Source organism: Poecilia latipinna, unplaced genomic scaffold (genome assembly GCF_001443285.1).
Source record: "Poecilia latipinna isolate Pla-1442-1.1 unplaced genomic scaffold, P_latipinna-1.0 Scaffold684, whole genome shotgun sequence".
NCBI lineage: Eukaryota > Metazoa > Chordata > Actinopteri > Cyprinodontiformes > Poeciliidae > Poecilia > Poecilia latipinna.
Genome location: NW_015113300.1, coordinates 266,327 through 287,837, shown reverse-complemented (window position 1 = coordinate 287,837; position 21,511 = coordinate 266,327). Strand labels below are relative to the sequence as shown.

The window sequence follows — 21,511 nt, the reverse complement described above, 5'->3', positions numbered from 1 at the left end:
AGCAGCCATTGTGCACTGCATACAGCAGTAAAAGCAGCTGACCAAATGTCCTGGGGTTGCTGGGTAACGATGCAGTGCCTGTCGATTGTGACTTAATAATCGAGAGGTTTTTGAAGCAACTCATTTTCCAGACACCAAAAAACATGAACTCCTTGCAAAAAAAAAAAAAAGAAGTTTTTTTTTTTTAAGCGCTTGGAATGTTTTTTTTTTTTAAACAGTTGAGATCCAAATGGAAAAATGTGCAAAAAGTGAATTTTGCATAATACACCTCCTTTAAATCACAAAACCTATTAAAATGCATGAAATCCTATTCATTTTTTAAGGCTGCAGAAGTTAACATGCCTTCACCTCCTTCTTATAGCAAGATGTTACCTGCCTCATCAGATATGTCAAATTATTTCCTTTTCATTACAATAATTGCCCCTCACTATGCAGTTACTGGAAAGCCACGGTAGCCTGGGGAAGATTTATTTTTAATTTATTGGAAAGCAAAAATAGTATGAACTGGTAGGAACTTGTTTGCTCTTTGCTTGATTAGTGTGGAGTTAATTATGTCAGCGCTGCTCCAGTAGGTCATTGTGTATGGAGAGCCATTTGCGCAAAAACAGATCCTTGCACAGGTTTGACCTCAGGAAGGCGTTACACTGCCACCTTGTGGCCGGCTGAGACACCACGGTTGATTTGTTCCTACATGTCCGCCAGATTATGTCCAGGCATGTACCGAGAGCTAGAGAGGGGAGGGGCGGTGAGTCACTGACGGCTTCCTGCCTTGTTAAAAGCAGCGCTGCAGTCAGACTGCTTCTTCACACAGGAGGTGTTAAACAAGGCAGGAAGATGGTGAGTCTGGGCTCTCATTTTCTGTTTGTGAACTCTATGACTTTAATTTTTTATTGGTTGTTCGTGTAAGGATTCAACTTTACATTAAAATAGATGAGTTCATCTTTAAAGAGGGGTTTTTGAGAAATTATCCAAGTAGTTGTAACTTTCTTTAGGACAGTGGCTTTTAAAATTAACCAGAGACCTGTTGTGTTTTATTTTCAGTGCAGAATCATGGCTCCTCACAAGCCGATGCTGAGCTCCCTAGGGGGGAACAGACGGGCCCGCAGGAACCTGTTCGGCCCTGTGGACCGAAACCAGCTGCAGGTGGAGTACCAGGCAGCGCTGCGCAAAGACCTGGAAGAAGCGTCCAAACGATGGGGCTTTGACTTCAAGTCGGACAAGCCCCTGGAGAGCAGCGACTTCAAGTGGGAGGGCATCCCAGAAACCAGGGTGCCACTGCTCTACAGGTCCTGCGTGCTGGCGGAGGGCCTGGGGCTGGCCAGAAGGGCTGTTCAGACCAAACCAGCAAGGTTGGAGAAGGAGAACATCCCTCAGACGCCAGAGAAGTGGGTCCTGGAGGACCTGGAGAAAACGCCGGAGAAGGGAGACAAAGCTGCGCTGAAGAGGAAACAGACGAACATCACAGGTTGGTCCTTATCTATCAGTGCAGAGAATTAATAGTTGTTGGTGTCAGACATGGCTGACAAACTTATCACGATATAAACGTTTCACATCAGTCGATAAAGGTAATTATCGATTAGTTTTTCGTTTTAAATGTCTAAAGTGCTGCCAAACTGGTGTTGTGACACTTTATCCAGTTTTCACTCCACACTAGTATTTTATTTATTTTTTTACTTTTAAGCAGCTATGAAGCATAAACTGCTGCTGGGCAAGTTACTCAGCAGGTTGTTGCTAGGTAACCACAAGTTACTCACCAGGTGGTTGCTAGGTAACCAACCGATCTTACTTGGCTGGCCTTGAGAGGTCGAGTGGCTAGTTTTTCTCCCAGAATGCTGTTTGGTTCTGGGCGCAGTACAGTGAATATTCCATGTACATCAGATGCATTATTATCTATCGATGCAGATTGTCATTGATTGATTTCCCAGCTTTAGTTCAGCGAGAGATGAACATCGTCGTCTTTATCCCAACAGATTTCTATCAGGCCAAGAGACGAGTTGTGTGGATGCCGAGGAAATCCGGGGAGTGATATCCACAGAAACGCTGCCAAAGCTCCCAAGAAACCACACGGGCTGCACCTGACTCAGGAATCACACAGACTATAACCATGAATCATGTAAACAAAACAAAAAAAACCCAGAGGGGACCTCAGCTGCTCGTCAACGCTACAGTATACGGTAATTAGGGTCAGTAAAGGAGGGAGCTGGCTTGTTTTTTTTCCCCCCCCGTCGGTGGTAAGATGGGGGCATTTGAGCAGAAAAGATTAACAGTAATCCCTGGAATCAGTGGATTTATACTCATTTGGATCAAGGGCTCGCCAAAGTGCAGACTGACATTTGCTGCGGTCATCCATCCCTCGGCTCTTTCAAAAACCTCAGCTTCACGGTAACTCTACCTCTCTAAGGAAACAAGAAGACCTGGATGGAGCGATTTGAGATGTTGCTGAGGCTGTTGGGTTCGCAGGAAGAAGCTGAAGACCAGGAGGAAGCACTTAGTCTCCTTTGTTCAAATGCACTGTTGTTGTTTTTTTATACTGTGTTTTCTACTTCTTGTACTTTGTAGGAAAATACTTGAGAAGCTCTGATCTCTTGAACATGCAGAAGCTTTGCTTAGACGCCAAATGACAGAAGTGCCACCCTGTTTTTTTTCCATCCATTCTACTGTATGTAAAAGTTGTCATTTAAAAAAAAAAAAATCAACCCAGATAATTTAACAGTTATTAGCCTCTGGTTCTTGTTCGTAGGATATATGTTGTAATCTAACTCAGATTGAGAGATATAGTTTTATTTAGCATAGTAGCATTAAATGAAAAACATTGCAGTGTTGCACATCCAGAGCCTTTACTGTGCCTCTCGGTATTTTTTAAGCTCCATAAAGGACTATCATAAGAAAGTGTTCCTGGAAACACAAATGTATTATTTGCCAAGCTAAAGCACATTTCATCAAACAAAGCGTGTTCCTTTTTTTATTTTTTTTTCCTGACATTTATCTCTGTTCTGGCAAATCCTGCTGCTATGGATAATCTGAACGGGTCGCAGACAAGGGCCTGTAATTCTAATCCTTTACATACTGACAGCTTTGAAATGTCCACCACTGCAAATCCCAGGCAAAAAACTGCCACACACAATGAATGCACTTCTGTTAGTAGACGCTTATGCACAAACCTTATAAATATATTGTTTCTGTTTAACAAAAGCTGCAACAATGTCTATTCCTTTATTTATTGAAAGATGATATTCCAAGTGTCTGTTTTGATTTTTAATTATGACATTTCCTAACCTGAATAAATGTTTCAAATGTATTTGAGTGGCTTTGTCTTTCCTTTTACTCAAGTTGTTTGTTTTTTTTTTTGTTAATTTACAGCACCTTTCAAAAGTCCTCTGGTTCAGTTTGACCCGTTATAATCGCAAACTTCATGGTGTTTTAATAGAACTTTATCTGCTGGACCAAAGAGTGTAAAGAGAAAGAAAACGACACATAGTTTTCATAGATTTTTCTTTAAAAAATAAAAATTAACTAAAATCTGAGAAGTGTGGCATGTCATTATAGTCCTTCCCCTTTGCTTTAATATTCCTAACTAAGTTCACTTTTATGGCTGCAGCTAACAATTATTTTAGTGATCAATTATTCTGGTGATTAATTGGCGGATTCTGCAGAGGTTCCATTTAACCACTTAAACTTATTTTATTCCATATTTAAAAATACAAATCGGCAAACATCCAAGTCCCTTTTTCTATAAGAAAATATTTTATTGCCTAAATGCAATAACAGTATTCTTTTAGTGTTTATTTGTTTTGCCTGATCATTTTAAGCAAAGGATAAAAAGGTTTTTCATCTTAAATGCTAAATGTAGGGCTGCACAGTGGCGCAGTTGGTAGAGCTGTTGCCGTGCAGCAAGAAGGTTCTGGGTTCGATTCCCGGCCCCGGTCTTTCTGCATGGAGTTTGCATGTTCTCCCTGTGCATGCGTGGGTTTTCTCCGGGTACTCCGGTTTCCTCCCACAGTCCAAAAAACATGACTGTTAGGTTAATTGGTCTGTCTAAATTGCCCCTGTGTGTGCGCATGGTTGTGTGTCTGTGTTGCCCTGCGACAGACTGGCGACCTGTCCAGGGTGTACCCCGCCTCTCGCCCAGAACGTTAGCTGGAGATAGGCACCAGCACCCCTCCCGACCCCACTGAGGGACAAGGGTGTTCAGAAAATGGATGCTAAATGTATTTTTGTCCAGATTTGCTCTGCTGCTGTTTTATTTCACCAAATTATTTTTCTTCAGAGCCACTGTATTCAACAATTAATCCATTACTAAATTAGTTGATTATTCAATAACTGATTAATCACAAATTAATCCGATTAATCGTTTCAGCCCTTCCTACATTAGTAATAAAAAATTGTGGCAGGATTTACAAACTGTTGTCCACAGAAACTCTCCATCCCATCTGACTGAACTTACTCTATTTTTCTTTTCTTTTTTTCCCAAGATCAGTCAAAAGGTTTCAGATTTTTATGTATTTTTATGTATCAACTTCCTCCACTTTACAGTTATACACCAAAAATACTGTGAAATTAACTGAAGTTTAAGTTTGTAACACGACAAAACGTCCAAATGCGCAGAAATTTAAAATCCAAAACCCAGTGAGTGGATGGCATTGGTGTGGACTTGGTTACATTTGCCATCCTCAGCTGTGTGGGATTACAGCTTAGCGGGAGCTCTCAGGTATATATTTATTCACAAAGGTACTATAGTGTCATGCAGTATTGAGTTCCTTGTAGGAATTTTTAATTTAAAGGTGGGAGGACCAAGATAGCAAAAGCACTGAGGCCTTCAGTTTCCTTTTACATGGAACAAAATGTCAAAATGTTCAATGTGACCCGTGCTGCCTGTCGAACAGAAATGTCATCACCTAGATTTAGCAAAAAGACAGCAGCCTCCCTCTGGAAAAACAACATGGTGATTGATCTGTTTCTGCATGTCACATCTATCCTCTCTGACTGACGCAGTAAGCGGCTCATCGGTGCTTCATCAACAAAGTCAGATTGTTGCTTAAGGCAAACCTCAGAGCGTTCACCCCACAAAGTAACCTTGTGACCTTCATATTTTACCGGCTGAAGGATACAAAATAGCTAGAGGGCCTTTTTACAGTTCAGAACAATGTGAGCAGAAGAAAAGCACATTTTCATCATTTATAACTACTAGGTTGTGACATGTAAAGCACAATGTGTTATCTACATTTGAAGGTTAACTCTCCAGTCATAGTAAAAAGAAAGTACGCCCTTTTTTACCAACTGGATTTTAAGCATCAGCACATTTTATAAAGTATTTGGTTTAAACAAGTTCCTAATCATTTAAATCTAACCTCAAAGTGTAAAAAACACACAGCAGATTTCACATTTATTTAATCAATAAATTAAAAAAAATAAGTCTGAATAGGAAAAACTAAGTACACCCTTGCTTCTTCCAGAGGCTTTCAGCAGCCAAATCTTAATAATTCACTATGATAAATGACCGTGAGCAGATCTGACCACATTAGGAGTTTCTGATCGCTTGCAGATGTGTGAAACAAAGATATCAGCAGCTGCAGCTCCCCAAGAGTCACGAGCCGAGCCGTCTTCATTTATAAGCGCTTTTAAAGTGATGAACAAACATCATATAGAAACAAACATAAAGCCATCTTTAAACTACTTGAAGTCCATCCTGCTGCAGCAAAAAATAAATTTTACAGCGAGAAAACGTTTAGGAGTGTTTCCAAATTCACCTCAAGCTGAGACTGAGCAGCGTGCAGCGAAGCATCTCAGTGATCGAAGTCCTTCACAGCAACATTTGAAAACCAAACACCTCGTCTCAAGTGTCAGGGCGGAGGGCTGATGATCTGCAGCCGCACGACCTCTGACCCTTGCTGCCATGAGTCAACTGTGAGCCGTGAGAATCGTGATGTCAAAATGTGAGGCAATCGTGATCTGAAGCAAAGCTGTGAAGAGCAGTGAGCTGAAACATTAGAGACTCAAAAAGGTTTGAGAAAAAAAAGAGACAAATTTAAATTACTGCTGCTAAAGCTGGTTCCACTGAATTATGGAGGCTTCTTGGGTTTACACACACAGTTTTACCATTTTACCTTGTTTTATAATAAATACTAGTGTTGAATATGTTGGATTCTGAATTTATTTTATTTTATTAAAAGGACAGTTAGTATTAATCAACATGAATATGTCAGATAAATATGCAAGATTTAGCCAGAGGCTAATTCTCATGTGTAGATCCCAGTAGGTTGACAGAAGGAATTTAAAAGAATTAACACATGACCTATCACAGACTTCAATGTATAGCTAAAAGTGGCGTAATTTGCAGTAAAAATGTATAATAAAAATAAAAACAAATCACATCTGTACGAAAATATGTATGAAAAAACATTTGTTAACTTAAACATTATTCAGGAAATGAGTATAATTTTAATCTAGTTGTGTTTTTGTTGAGGCGAGGTTTAAAAACCCACAGAAATCATGGACTTGATTTGACATTTTTTGTCCTTTTGAAGAACTCAGAGCAGTGAGAAACTTGTCTCTGGGAGAAAAAAGGGATCTGAGGCACAAATTAATTACTACTGATTGTAAAAGGAAGCAGCAGCGTTACTTGAAATGTTCAAAGAAGCAAATTATGCAGAATCTGCTGCCAGTAGAGCTGCTAATCATTTTCAGAAGAAATCCCCAAGCAGAGAGGATTTTCAAACTCTGTGGTTTTAGTTTACAAGCTGAAGAGTGCATATGCAGAGCTTTTAAAAAATAATTTACATTTCATTTCTTAAGCCACATTCAGCTGATAATAAATGGAAACCGATCCATTGCCCTCATTGTAGCTACTGATATCCAAGTCAACAGACATATAAAAGTTCAAATAGTTTTAAAAATCACTTTGACACGTTTAAAAATAGATAGAAATTAGTTTTGTCTCGGCTCCTCTTCAGTTCACCATTTACCGATCAACAAATTTCTGTTTCACCAAAAGAGAAAATGCAAAGATAAACATCAAAGATAGACATCAAAGATAGACATCAAAGAAAACATCTGCTGCAGGTAAGATATTGAAAGCTCATAACTGCTTAACAGAACCCCACTTAAAAAAATCTGAACTAATCCTTTAAGATAAATGAAAAACCCTGAAGGCGGTTAAAGGTGCAACTTATCTAATAAAAATGGCCTCGATGCGCCCTCTACTGGTGACCTCCGTATTGCATTTCATCTGTTCTCATTTTGGACGACATGCACACAATGTCAATAAAAAACAAAAACAAAAAACAAATAGATTATTTTAAGCAAACACGGTTGTTATCTTTAAAACGAAGAAGATAAATTGTATAATATGACACTGTATTATATTCGGACGGATTCAAGCTGCTCCCCACGCCTTCCTGTTTTAGATTTTGGATTAAGAGGATGTTGTTTTATAACCTAAATCTGCTTTAAACTTCTGCTGTGTTCTTTCATGATGCTGTTTCTTCCCTAATATTCTCCAAGAAACCGCTGAGGCCTTCAGAGATTAAATTACAGACAGACCGACTGACTTAGGTGACTTCAAAAGACATTTGGAGGCACATTTGGATTTTATTTAGAGATTTCAGAGTAAAGAGGGTCAAATAGATAACCGTGCCACACATCTCGGATTTGTATTCAAAGATTAATTTTCTTTCCAACAATGCTATTGGTCTTTCACACAAAATCCCAGAAAACACATTGATGCTTTTGGATCTGATACATTGGTGTCCAAAGTGCGGTCCAGGGGCCATTTGCTGCCCCTGGAATGACTGCTTTTGGCCTCCGACTTCAGTTTAATAATGACACCAATTTGCTCTCCCAGTGCAGGTGGTTGATGTAGATGATAATTTTCTATTTCTAGGTCAAAATTATCACAGACACATAAAAATTTTCTCACAGTAGAAAAAGTGAAACCAGGTGTTTGTTTTTAACTAAGCATTCTCTGGCAGGTACAACTTTTAAGCAAAACCTCACTTTGCAAACATTCTGCTTTTGATTAATTGATCAGACTTGGATAAATTTAGTTGTCAAAGAAAGAGCAACCTAAATCTTGATTTTATTGCTCACAATTGGCTAAATTGCATTCATTTTTTTTCCCAATCAATATCTAAAAAATTGCAACATTTCTTTGTATTTCTTTTTAGTCCGCCTGAAAAGAAATTGAACTGTGATGTGGACAAACTCTGGTCTGCCTAAAAATGAATTTAAATTATCTCTGATGCCTTTTGAACGCTGAGTGAAAGCGGTCCAGAGACCGTTCCAAAAGCAGGAAGTGAACTACGGCGCAGGGCATTCTGGGTAAATACAACCAAAGAAAACGAGGAGTCTGGCAGTAGCGGGAGAAATGGCTCGTTGTCTTTTCCCAAAAGACAAAAGAGAAATCCTGCAACCAAGAAAATCTGACTTTTGTTTACATTTTATGAAGAAGGAAGTTGCGCTCATGTCTTCTTCGGAGGTTTTTGTGTCGTTTCCTTCAGTGGCTCTTGCTGCAGCGCCACCACAGATAAAAGAGGTGAACAGGTTTTTCAATTAGGGTTTTTGTTGTTGTTTTGTTTGTTTGACAGTGTAGCGTGAACGCGAAACGCACTGGCTGAAAATGTAACAAATGTTGCAAAACGAGTTATTTTTGACTTGACCAAAAGCTTGGACGTCCCTGCTCCAACATAACAAACTGATAAAGGGCGTGAAAACATTTGTTGTTATTCAGGAGACTTCTCTTTCGTTTCGCTTTGCTTTCATCACTGACTGAAATGCTCTCCAAGTCAGTGATGAAACTTGTTTTCCTCTGTGCTGACACACCGACCTGCACAGAAACATCAAGAAGTTGGGCGGGTGAAACTTTACGAAGCTGCGCGTCACTCCCACAGCCTCCTGTTGTGACACCAAATCCTCCAGTCTTTAGCGGAGACAAGGGAGTCACCGCTGTGTACTTTGGGAGCACGTCCGGCTGTGTGTGTGTGTGTGTGTCTGCCGAGGGTTTAAAGGCGGCTGTAGTGCGCTCCCTCCCTTCCCCTCGCTGGCCTCCGCCGCACAGGAGCACCTGCACGCCTGCGCTGAGCTCTCCCATCCCCCCTCCCCGCCCAGATTCATCTCCATCCATCTGTCCCCGAGCTCCCACATCCATTACAGGGCAGCACGGCTACAGCATTTGCATGTGGATCGAAGCGGAGGTACAGAGGGAAGCGAGGCAGAGGGAGGCGGAGGAAAACCTCTGAGGGAGAGAAAGGGAGGAAAATAGATCAGAGCGAGGGAGAGGGAGGCAGCAGATATCGATGGCTGCAACAATGGAGCTGTAGGATCCAGAGAGGTGGTAGTCCGCCTGAAAGCGGCTGGGGAGAGGGGGGTGAAGATACTATATTTGAGCTGGGGGTGGGTGGGGGGGGTGAGGAAGGAGGGAGGAAGAGGATGGGCCTGGAAGACAGCCTTGCAATGGCACTGCAAAAATTGGATTAAAGCAGTATGGTAACGTTTCTGATTTAATTTATTGCTGTGCCGCTTGTGTGTCACCGTCCCCCGCGTGTCCACGCCGTGTCTCCAGAGGGCTCAGGCATGCCCCGTCCCTCATGTCTTCTTCCATGCTTCAGACGGCTGTCATCCCATCCCTCATCATCACCAGCAGCATCCCTCATCCATCCACCCACCCATCCATCGCTCTCGATGCATTTTAGATGCTTTCTTCCAGTCTGTTGTCTGTTTACACCCGGCTGGACGGCAGCCCCTCCACCGCCACCTCCTCCTACTACACTAGCTTGGCTGCTGCAGAAGCATCTCACTCTCTCAGTGAAGATCAGGACATGATTAATCACCAGGGAGTCCAGTCATCTGTTATTCTCCTCCCTGGTGCTGCTGTGAGATTGCAACCTAGATTCAAGGAAAAGAAAACACTGCCCGCCTTCCTGCGCTCTAGCCACAGAGCGCAGGAAGCTAAGACAGATAAACCAAAGGCAGTAGAAATATCAAAACAGCGCAGTGAGATGTTTGCAGCATCTGATTAGTGTTGTGACACGACTGAGCTGCAGATCGCCGCTATGTAGAAGCCAGAGCTGGGAATCCCCTCATGGATCGATGATTGGTTGATTGTTTGTTTGGATTATTTCCTCACACGTTAAATAAGAAATGTTTTTAGGTTTATGTCTGCCTGAACTTATCCAGGGCTCTGAAACAGGCTCTACCTTAAATGTCTGCTGCTTCCACAGACATTTTAATATCAGACAAAACAGCGACTATAAAATGCTGTTTTTGTGACATGAGCCTACACTCTTAGCTAGGAAAGCTACTTTTTTCACTTCTGATACTGACATAGATACCTGAGGTCTAGCATCGATCGATATCGATCTGATACAGGAAAACAGCGCTGAACTGACTCACAGTATTTATTTCTTTTAAACACAAACATAAATATACTAAATTATACGTGCACCTGATAACTCAGTAACATTGTAGCGCACTTGACTGCATTGGTCAACATTTAAAGACAACTTTAATTTGTTCAGTCGGTGTCTTTAGGAGTGAAACAGACAACGTTATTCTCCAGTTTACTGAAGCTCTCAGGTTGTCAACAAAACGCTGACAACCTTAGTCGAACATGTAAAAAGTAAACTGAAACAAACCTGTTTTCAAATTGTTCAGAGAGTATAATTAGGAATGCTAAATATAATGTAAAATAAATTATATTATAGAATAAAAATAGACTGAACAGATCTGCCGTATGGATGAGGAACAGGAAGGTTGTGATGAATATGAGGATGTTTTTTTCTTGATAAAATACAAGCTGGGTCTTTGTATTATTTTTGTTTGGCTGCTGTTTTTGCCTTGAAACTCCCCCATGGAGGCCATTTTTACTCAGTTTCGTTCTTCTTGTTGAATCGTGACCCTTAGATGTTGTTCTGAGCTTTTTTGTGATTTGGTGGCATTGATTTGCTCTTGGAGTAATTTTGGTTGGCCAGCATCTTCTGAGACGTTCGCCATGTTTTCTGATTCCCTCCAAACGTGGAAACATTTTTCACTGGCTCCCTTAAAGCCTTCAAAATGGTTTTGTTACCTTTTTGGTGAGTTTGTTTGTCATCTGCTCTTGCATTATTTTTAGATTATTAATGATTTGTTGCTTTTTAAGATCTCTGCTGTCAGACAGGCTGTTTCAGTGGTTTCTTGATTCTGCAGAACTGGGTGTGGCCAGTGAAACTGAACCAAAACATTGGCTTAATTGAAGCAAATTCATAATTTATGAAAGTGAATAAATATTTCATTCACATAGGACCTGCTTGGTTTGGATAGTTTTTTTTTTCCACTTTAAAAACTCAAATTACTTTTTCTGACATTACATTTTGTTCAATGATGTAAAACATTTATATGAGACGAAAATGAAAGAACAGAATAAATATGTAAGGAGGGGAACTCCTTTAATCTGCACAGTATTATCTGACATGCAGCTGCGTGTTTTTAAATGCACATTTAAAAAAATATAGTTACACCTTTGCTTCAGGTTCAGAGTGTGTGCTGAGAGGAAAGCAGTCCAGTTATGTTTCAACTAATTAATGCATAATAGCCACTCTGTGTACTTCCTGATCCCTCCACCAAATCAATTATAGCTGCACAACAGGGGTCAGAAATAAACTGATTTCAGGAGCTCAGGGATTTTGCTCTGGCCTAAAAATGAGTCTTTCTTAATGAGACCAGTCACCTCAGCGTCAAATGTTGCTGTCATCCTGGTTCATGTAGTTAAGATTATTACACAAGGAGGCATTTCTTTATTTAAATGTTTTTAATTGAGCATAAAAAAAACTATAATTATTTTTATATTTTCTTTTTCTCTGGTAGATAAATTAAACTTTTATATTTTTTAATGCAAACAAAATAAATAAAAATGCATTTTGTTCTAATTTTCAGCCAGGCAGAGCGACCTAAAGACGTCTACGTCTCAATATCTGGGCTCCTTCTGAAGCCAGCCGGAGTGAATCGTTACATATTTTATTGGCAGGTTAGAATCCGTCAGGTTTAATTTAAAGGATCTCGATTCGGGTTTCGTGCAAAAAGCTTTTGGTTCCCAGGGATTCTCAGGTCATCTTGCATAACACGGCTCGTCTGAGGTCTGTTGATGATGGTAAAACCTTCAGATTTTTACTCCCATATTTAGTATTAATGGGTTTTCAGGTGGATTTAGAACAAAAATGTTGCTTCATGCAAACATTTACTCCAAGATGATACCATATTGATAGAAAAGCTTTCCTTTTATGAATCCAGTCTTTGCTCCAGTTCTCATGTTTACCTTCTTTTTGCATCCTGCTCACAGTGCGTCTTTTCAAACATAATCACTGCTTCTCGGTTTGTTACGGCATCAGTTTCAGACTTGTGAACGTTTTTCACAAGTCCTGATCAGGTGCTGAGTGATTTACGATTGGTTAACATTAACGCCCCAATCTGATGGTTCATTTAAAAATCAGTGCCTCCACACATGCTTGAAAGTCTTCAAAGTGCAGTTCTGCCCGTTAGTGTTGTAATTCATTCACTCACTATTGATGTTCTGGACGCTACAGAGTCCATTTATCTTGAGAGCAACTGATATTTTGTCCAGACAGGATTTTTTGCAGCACAGCTTTTCATTTCTTAAGCGATTTCTGCTGTGAGAAAGTATTTGTCTTCTTTTCGATTCACTTTTTTGTCACACCTAATAATTGGTTTTGCCACACTTCCCTGGCAAGGAGTTGAGGAGTTTTTTTTTTTTTTATCTACTCTGGTTTGCAAAATTGTTTTAATTCATCCTCATTTGAGGGTTTTCAAACCATCTGATGAATCTCAGTAGGTCAGACTTTTACTAGGCCTCAACAAAACCTAGATTTTGTGCAATTTGACGTTCAGACGTGAACTTTCTGGTGTGCTTTAGATTGTTTTTTGATCTTGAGCTTCGGACCAGGAACTCATGACCAGATATTCTGGTTCAGGATTGTTCAGTCAGGATATCAGGTCATCCAGGTCCTGAAGAAGCACAACAATCCAGATCATCACACTGCAAAAACACAACGTCTTACCAAATATTTTTGTTCTAATTTCTAATGAAAATATCTTGCTATAATTGCAGTAAGACAAAACTAACTTAAAACCAGCTTTTGGGAAAGATATAGTACTTTCTTTTAGGTCAATAATAACCTAATATTGATAAAAAATATATATATTTCCATTGGCAGATTATTTCACTTTTAACATGGACAAAATGCCTTATTATCAGTGAAATAATCTGCGACTTTTTCATTAATACAAAGGCTTTATTTACGTAAAACAACCCCTTATATCTTGCTGAAAACTTGTTAGTTTTGTCTTATTTCAAGCATACTAGAAAATACATTTTAGTTAAACTGCTGGTCTGATGCTGTTTTTCTGAAATGCTGTGTTAGAAACACACATCTTCTTTAAAATACATTTTATCTCTTATCAGCCCACAAAATATATAAAAAAAAAAATCTTAATGATGATCAGAAGATCCTAAAAATGTGAGGCAGTGTTTCTTTTTGCTCAGCATACCATTCTCTTTCTGTAATCCACTTGACATAAGAGTGGTTTTGGTCACTATTGTCGTTTTCTCTAGACTTCATGGCGTCATGCAGGTTCTGTTTCAGTATCTTGTTAACTCTACAGATGTGGCAGTAATCACACTGAAGTGACCCTGAACATGATGATGGGTTGAGTCACGGCTGATTCATGGTTTTCCAGGGAGACAATTATACTTTCAATCGCTTTTTCTACCCTGAATGAATGAAGTCATCGTTTGAAAGCTGCTGTGTGTAAAATGTTTTTGTCTGACACTAAGATTTATATGTTTTATGTTTTTTCTTTCAAAGTGTTTGCACAGCCCTTGACAGTTTTGTGAGTCTTAAACAATAAGAATAGACTCGGATCAAATTGAAGCCGCTTGATTCGCTGGAGGAGAGGAAGACGTGAAATCTTAAAAATGCCTCCGTCCTGATCCACACAGCAACCTGACCTGCATGCCCATGAGTTCTTGTCTTTCCAATTTTGAAGAGCTTGTAAGACTAATCGACTTTTGTGTCACGGCATAATTATACCCCCATGAGACAGCGAGACAAATATTTTTAATTAAAAGTTCCTACAAGTCGGACGTACCTAAAACAGTAAAGTAAATCAAACAGTTACATTTGTTGAACTTTTTGATTTACTTTACTGTGAGCAACCGATGACTGTGACACCAACAATTGACTTATTCCTCTTCATAAGTTAAATTGATCATGTGACTTTCTAGATTTTTCATCATGAGATTGTGGAGCTGCAGGAAAATATTTTTTCTTTAAGACTTCTTCCACTTACATAAAACAAAATCTGTAGGATGATTTTGCTTCTTTATTTTTTTTTTAACTTAATGCACAAATTAATAATCTGTTTCCAGAATATCACAGATATGTTTGGATGTTCATTTGTAAATGTCATTTCCATGACCATGTGATCATATTTCAGCACAGATATTTCTTATTAACCGACTTCCTTGGCTTTGAATTTGCTACTTCAACAGATTTTTTGGGTTTTTCAGCCCTCAGATTGACCTCCATTATTCTGGTTAACTGTGATTTCTTAATTAAATTTAAAATGGGCCCACTTTATGTTTATGAGGAGCCAGTTTCTGCTGATTTATGGAACTTGTGCAACAAAGTGACCATAAATCCAGTGATGACAATCAATAGGCGTAATAAGATTAGCACAGCAGACGTCAAGTTATCTGAAATCTCACCTAAGGTAATAAATGCTTCCCAGAATACGAGACTGCTTCTTCAAAACCAACATATTCTGGCTGGAGGAGCAGAGATTTAATGATTTTTATGTACAAGTCAATAAACAGAGAGGGATGAGGCGTTTGCGGCGTCATTGTGATCAGCTGGAGAAATCAACAGCCTCTGCTTCTGTCTCCACAGCTGGACAAGAGTGAGGTGGCAACCTTAGGTCTGCCCCCCACCTCCAGCCATGGCGGCTCTGACAGTAACATCAGCACGGATGGATCGGCGGCAGCAGCAGCGGCGGCCGGGGCGGTGGGTGGCGCGGAGGCTGCGAGCACCGGCGAGCCCCAGCGGACGCGCGCCGCTCTGGAGCATCTCCAGCAGAAGATCCTGAAGGTCACAGAGCAGATCCGCGTGGAGCAGGAGGCGCGCGACGACAACGTGGCCGAATACCTGAAGCTGGCCCACAACGCAGACAAACAGCAGGCGTCCAGGATCAAGCAGGTGTTCGAGAAGAAGAACCAGAAGTCAGCACAGACCATCGCACATCTACACAAGAAGCTAGAGCACTATCACAAGAAGCTAAAGGAGATCGAGCAGGTACACGGGTCCGGTCCAACGGTGGCGCTGTTCGCTTTAGCTCCTGACTGGCATTGACTCAGGCATTCTTTATAAGGACACATCTGTCCAAATATGCATTCTATGAAAAAATTAAGACATCCTGCAACAGCATATGTGTAATATAAATAGATAATAAAAAGCAAAGAAAACACCTTATACATTATTCAGAAAAATTTGAAGGGGTATTGTGTAGTATTTTCCAGGCACATAGTTAAATTTTGTAGAACAATAAAATTATTATGTTACCTTAAATTGTTATCAAATTAATTTTGATTTAATTTTGACTTTAAGAAGCTCCCACTCTTTTCGAATCTCAGCCTTCAGCAGGTCATCACAATGTTTCTCAACAGATTTTACCAGCAGTATTTGAGAAGTATCTTGTATAATGAGCTCAGTAGATGCACGGTTCCAGCTGGTGTTTGCTAATTGCTGCTGGCTAGTCTGAAGGAGCTGAGAGGGGGAGCTGTTTTCCCTCTTTAAAACCTCAACCTGTGTGTTGCAATGAGAGTCAAGATATCAGAGAAAAGATTTCTCTTCTCTTCTCTCTCTGCAGAACGGACCGGCCCGGCAGCCCAAGGATGTCCTGCGGGACATGCAGCAGGGGTTAAAGGACGTGGGGGCCAACGTTCGTGCTGGGATAAGCGGGTTTGGAGGCGGAGTGGTCGAGGGGGTCAAAGGTGGCGTCTCGGCCCTCACTCACACGGCCGTGGTCTCAAAGCCGAGGGAGTTCGCCAGCCTGATAAGGAACAAGTTTGGCAGCGCGGATAATATTGCTCACCTGAAGGACACACTGGAGGACGGAGTCGGGGGACACTCTGAGGACGCCCCAACGCCCCGAGCTCTCAGCGGCAGCGCTACTTTGGTGTCCAGCCCCAAGTATGGCAGCGACGACGAGTGCTCCAGTGCCACATCGGGCTCCGGAGCGGGCAGCAACTCCGGTGGGGCCGGAGCGGGAGGAGTGGTCGTAGGGGGGATGCTGGGCCCGACGATGGGGAGCCCCCGACTGGACGGACACCACCACCACCACCATCACATGCACAGCTCATGGGACTCCCTGCTGGAGGGGCTGCAGGAGATCAAGGCCAGCCAGACGCACATGGAGGATGCCATCGAGGACATGAAGGGCCAGCTGCAGAGCGACTACTCCTACATGACGCAGTGTCTGCAGGAAGAGAGATACAGGTAGAAACAAACTCATCCCCTCCATGTTCTTGCTGCCGTTCTGCAGGACGGTCTCTACGGCAGGCCGTCTTAGCATAAAATCAGCTTCAGCACACTTCAATTCTAAATATCTGATATATTAGCAAATGAAAATATCTCTAATTATACTTTAGAGATATAAAGTATAATTATTGTTATCTCTCAAAAATAACAATTTGAGAGATCTCTAATTTCATTCTGAATAATATAAATGACATCAGATTTACCATGAATCTGTATTGAAGTTTCTAATCAGGATATCTGACTGTCTGAAACACATATTTCATATATCAACAATGAAATTTGAACTAATCATAAACTAAATTTAAATAATTATAGATTTGACTAGTGCAGATGAAGTTGCAGATATCTGGAATTGCAATTTTGACTTTCAAAATTCATTTTAAGATATCTCCAAATCAATTAAAGATATCTTTAATTAGACTGCTTTTCTATTTCAGATATCTTGAATTAGTATTCAAGATATCAAGAATGGGTTGCAAGTCTCACTTTTAGCTTTTTCAGAGCCATTTGAAAAGCTTGTAAGCAGCCCAATTTTTAATTGAGATATCTAAAAATGTAATTTGAAAGGCTAAACTTACATAAACTTAACATGTCTTGAATTGTAATAAGGAAAGTGTGGCACTTCAAATGATGAATCCAGTGGCGTCAATTGAAATGTTTTTTTGACTTGTCAAAATGTAATTGAAGATATCTTGGATTATTATTATTTTTACTAGTCCAAATATGAATGCAGATCATTTAAATTATCATTCAGGATGGTCAAATGTAATTGTGTCTAGTTGAAATGCATTTTTAGATGTATAGAATGTAATTACAGATAGTCAAAATAAACCAATTTTCTTTTATAATGGCCTGCCGTAGCTCCTCACAAAGCCAAAACAGATTACCCAATAATAAAACAAACCTCAAACATCAAAACTGACATCACGTTTGTCTGAGCAGCCTCCCTGTTCTTTCTACAGAAGACGGGCATGTTTTAAAACCCAACCACTCTGTCGTGTTCTTGGACTTAAACATGAATGTTTCTGTGTGAGAGCAGCGCAGAGAGAGCAGGACTCTTGCTAAGGGTCTATTTTCAGGTCAGGATTAATACATCTTCTGTTGTCCAGTGAGTTATTACTGCAGGGATTAGGAGATCAAAATAGAAATAAACATCAATGTTCATTGTCATTGTAATAAAAGGAAATGTCAAAGGTCATTATATATATATATATAATATATATATTATATATATATATAGAAATAAAATAGAAAAATAGAAATATATATATATATATATATATATATATATATATATATATATATATATATATATATGGATTCCAGCAATACAACACACACATTACGTCCGGCTGTGGGTAGATGTCCTAATCGAGCGTTTTGTTCTGTTTTGCTGGGTTGGTTTGGGTTGTATGTTCAGGTATGAGAGGCTGGAGGAGCAGCTGAATGATCTAACAGAGCTGCACCAGAATGAGATGACCAACCTGAAGCAGGAACTCGCCAGCATGGAGGAAAAGGTCGCCTACCAGTCCTACGAGAGAGCCAGAGACATTCAGGTAAACAGTGACTCCAGGACTGCAGGTTTATTTACACTCTTAGTTACTTATCAACTTGATTATTGACTTTCTTATCCACTCATTTACTTATTTATTTACCTTTTCTACTTAGGTAGTTAATTATTTACTGCCTACATAATTACTGATGTACTGATTGAATTCAGGATTGACTTACTACCAGAAGCATTTTTACTCATAAACTCATTCACTTTTTGCCTTACTTACTTATTTACTTTCATATTTACTTATTCACTTATTTACATGTGTATGTACTTCTTTGTAGACATTTAATAGCTTACATAAGCCATACAGTATTTACTTACAATATAATTATTTACTCACTTACAAACATATTGTTTCACTGACTTACATTTATTCAAACTCTTTGGCTTACATATTTAGTTATCTACTTATTGACTGATTTAATTGTTTACTTCTATATTTGTTCATTTTTATATTCACTGACTAACTTAACTATATTTTATTTACCAACTCACTTATTACTTACTCAGTAACTTATTAACTTTTTTCAACCTACATAATTATTTACTTACATACTTTAATTGCTTCCTTTCTTACCAGGTAACTCACTTGCATACATATATATTTACCCACCGATTTAGTTACTTACCCTCCTTGCTTCTTTAATTTTTATTAGCATCCTCGCTTAATAATTGATATGCTAACATTAGTAAGTATATTTACTTACTGACTTACTTCTGTGCTTATTTGCTAACTTAGATGTTGACTCACTAATGTATCCACTTTGTACCTTATGATTTATTTATTTAAGTGCCTGTTTTGTTTTATTTACAAGTTGCGTTATTATGACATCTGAATGATTAATCGTGCATACTTTTAACGTCAGCAATTGTATTCAGAATGCTTTATCTTAATGGTTTGTTGGGCGAGGAGGAATTTCTGCATCTGCTCCTCTTCTTTCTCTGAAGATAAAATCTGACTGTTCTTTTTGACATCCATCTGTGCTGCACTTTTTTGATGATCCAGCAACTTTAAATAGATTTGGCTAGAAATTGATGAATAAATGACCTTTAATGGGAAGGGAATTAAGCTTCCATTTTCATAAATACCGTAACATCTCTCAAACCAACACTTCATGAAACTTTTCTGAGATGTGAAGTACTTCACAGATGTGAAAGCGCGCATGCCCAGAAAGAACGGCTTCAAGATTTAAGCTACGCATGCGCGGGAAGACAAAAACAGTCGTGGATGTCATTGTGCTACTTTACATGTTCAGTTTTGCACATTTCTGATAATGAATACATGTGTTACATGAGCACTCCGTTCATGGGAGACGAAGAATGGTTACCGTTTACTATGAAGCTAATATGAAAGCTAAGCTAACCTTCAAAAGCGCGTGGGGGTTCGATGACGATCTAAAATCACAGCGCCATTTAGTGGCCTGGCGTGACAACTACAGCTAACCAGCGGTCTCTCTCTCTCTCTCTCTCTCTCTCTCTCTCTCTCTCTTTCTCTCTCTCTTTTTTTTTTTTTTTTTTAAATTAATTATACAATGAATCGTTGAAGTACAGGGTAGGGGGAAAAGAAACCATGATGGGTTTAAGACTGTATAAGACAAGCACATAACAGTAAGGCAAATAATGGCTGTTTTTTTTTTTTGTTTGTTTTGTTTTTGCATATACAGATTTCAAATATTTCAGTGAGGAGTAATAAAGTCTAAAACTGATTTTAAAAAATCAAAACAAGTGGTAGAACCTCTCCAGCTATAGCAGCATATAGTAATTTTAGCAAGCAAGAAAACAATGTTTACCACATCAGATATTTGCTATGAAGGTCGTGTATAGTATATGAGTGATGGTAACATCCAGGACGTCCTCAGTTTTCAGTGACAACCAGTTCTTAATGTCTCTCCTGAGTTTACATGAGAAGGGACAGGAAACAAAGAGAGTGCTTATAGGCACAAATTTAAATCTTTTATGCGAAAAATAAATCTGATCTCTTCTAGATGTAAGTTTTCCATTTTGTGTGAACATCTGTAAAAATCACACCATCAAAAATGAAGAAAGGGAAAGTTAGTAGTTAATGTTTGAAATAAAAACGATCATTCACAGTGAGGCTGGCTCACCTGGTCGTTCCTCCTTGTTTTCTGGGCCTGTGCTGTGCAGGAAGCCGTGGAGTCGTGCTTGACCCGCATCACCAAGCTGGAGCTGCAGCAGCAGCAGCAGCAGGTGGTTCAGCTGGAGGGAGTGGAGAACGCCAACGCCCGGGCTCTCCTGGGGAAGCTCATCAACGTCATCCTGGCTCTCATGGCCGTGCTCCTGGTCTTCGTCTCCACTTTGGCCAACTTCATCACCCCGCTGATGAAGACCCGGGCGCGCGTGGCCGCCACCGTCCTGCTGGCCTTGCTGCTGTTCATCCTGTGGAAGCAGTGGGATTTTGTGGAGTTGTGGTTGTTGCCCAGCTAAAACCTGGATTTAAAGGAAGGACGAGAGCCAGGAGACACAAAGAAGCTTCATCAGAAGGAGCCGGAGAGAAACTTATTGGGCTTGGTACATTTGAGGTAGAACTTTACGGCTCTCCAGTTAAATAAAGACAGCACCTCGCTCCATTCAAATATTCAGGTGTGGATGACAGACCATTAATCCCATTGCTATCACCAAAAAAAGTGAGTTTCCTGTAAGAAATCTGATTTTCTAACCATTTAAGAGACACAGAGGATCGACTTGCGCTGACTGTAAATCTTCATGTTGAAGCTGCAGCATATGTTTGAAACCAAGATGTTTTTTTCCATGAATGTTACGTGCTCTCATGCATGTTCTCATATGTGCACTCTGATGCATCCAGCTGGCATGAGTTAGCATCTCATCAATGACGAATAAATGTCTTTTCTGCCAGTTCTGTTGTCGGAAACAAAAGTGCAGATATGTCGTTTCTCCACTCAGTCATTCTCGTGTTTTTCTTTCACATCCTGTTCTGGTGTTACTGCAGTGCTATTGGGCTTTTTTTTTTTTTCGATGAAGGCGGGGAGGGTTACAGCTGAACCTGCTAAAACTCACAACGCTGAATGAAATAATTGATTCTGTACACAAATACTAACAGTGTAGACCTACAGCTACCCACGGTGTCAAATTACCTGGCATGTCAACGTTTATATCCAGTTTGCAAAAACAAATATTGCTGTTTTATTAAACGATTAATAAAATGATTTCATATATGAGACTATGCTTGATACATTTTTACGGTACAAAGAGATGTTTAAGCTGAAACTAATGGCTTTTTTTTTTGTTTGTTTTTGACAAATCTACCATTAAGCTCAAATAGCCACTCACCCAGTCCAGATGCAGAGGATCTCTGAACCAAACCCATGATGTGCATCTTTAGTGCAAAACTTAA

At 39.8% G+C, this 21,511-nt stretch overlaps 2 protein-coding genes across 3 annotated transcripts; both read left to right on the top strand.

The window, feature by feature from the left end:
- Positions 1–690: 690 nt before the first annotated feature.
- Positions 691–2,941, top strand: cdkn1a (cyclin dependent kinase inhibitor 1A). Its single transcript, XM_015044646.1, has 3 exons — positions 691–837; positions 1,042–1,465; positions 1,971–2,941. The coding sequence occupies exons 1-3, from the start codon at positions 706–708 to the stop codon at positions 2,024–2,026; spliced, it is 612 nt and encodes a 203-aa protein (XP_014900132.1). The 5' UTR covers positions 691–705; the 3' UTR covers positions 2,027–2,941.
- A 6,441-nt stretch (positions 2,942–9,382) lies between these two features.
- tmcc2 (transmembrane and coiled-coil domain family 2) lies at positions 9,383–21,337 on the top strand. Of its 2 annotated transcripts, XM_015044640.1 has the most exons (6): positions 9,396–9,480; positions 13,851–14,036; positions 14,934–15,335; positions 15,910–16,538; positions 18,001–18,136; positions 20,284–21,337. In XM_015044640.1, the coding sequence occupies exons 2-6, from the start codon at positions 13,998–14,000 to the stop codon at positions 20,581–20,583; spliced, it is 1,506 nt and encodes a 501-aa protein (XP_014900126.1). In that variant the 5' UTR covers positions 9,396–9,480; positions 13,851–13,997; the 3' UTR covers positions 20,584–21,337. The 2 variants fall into 2 exon arrangements, with proteins under 2 accessions (XP_014900127.1, XP_014900126.1); XM_015044641.1 differs by lacking the exon at positions 13,851–14,036 and having other exon boundaries at positions 9,383–9,480.
- The last annotated feature ends 174 nt before the right edge of the window (positions 21,338–21,511 follow it).

Excerpts from the sequence above, each read along its gene's own strand:
- cdkn1a (XM_015044646.1), top strand. The coding sequence starts at position 706 with ATGTCCAGGCATGTACCGAGAGCTAGAGAGGGGAGGGGCGGTGAGTCA. Across the intron at positions 838-1,041 it reads TTAAACAAGGCAGGAAGATG|TGCAGAATCATGGCTCCTCA; the intron begins GTGAGTCTGGGC and ends TTTTATTTTCAG. Across the intron at positions 1,466-1,970 it reads GAAACAGACGAACATCACAG|ATTTCTATCAGGCCAAGAGA; the intron begins GTTGGTCCTTAT and ends TTATCCCAACAG.
- tmcc2 (XM_015044640.1), top strand. The coding sequence starts at position 13,998 with ATGCCCATGAGTTCTTGTCTTTCCAATTTTGAAGAGCTT. Across the intron at positions 14,037-14,933 it reads TTTCCAATTTTGAAGAGCTT|CTGGACAAGAGTGAGGTGGC; the intron begins GTAAGACTAATC and ends CTGTCTCCACAG. Across the intron at positions 16,539-18,000 it reads CTGCAGGAAGAGAGATACAG|GTATGAGAGGCTGGAGGAGC; the intron begins GTAGAAACAAAC and ends TTGTATGTTCAG.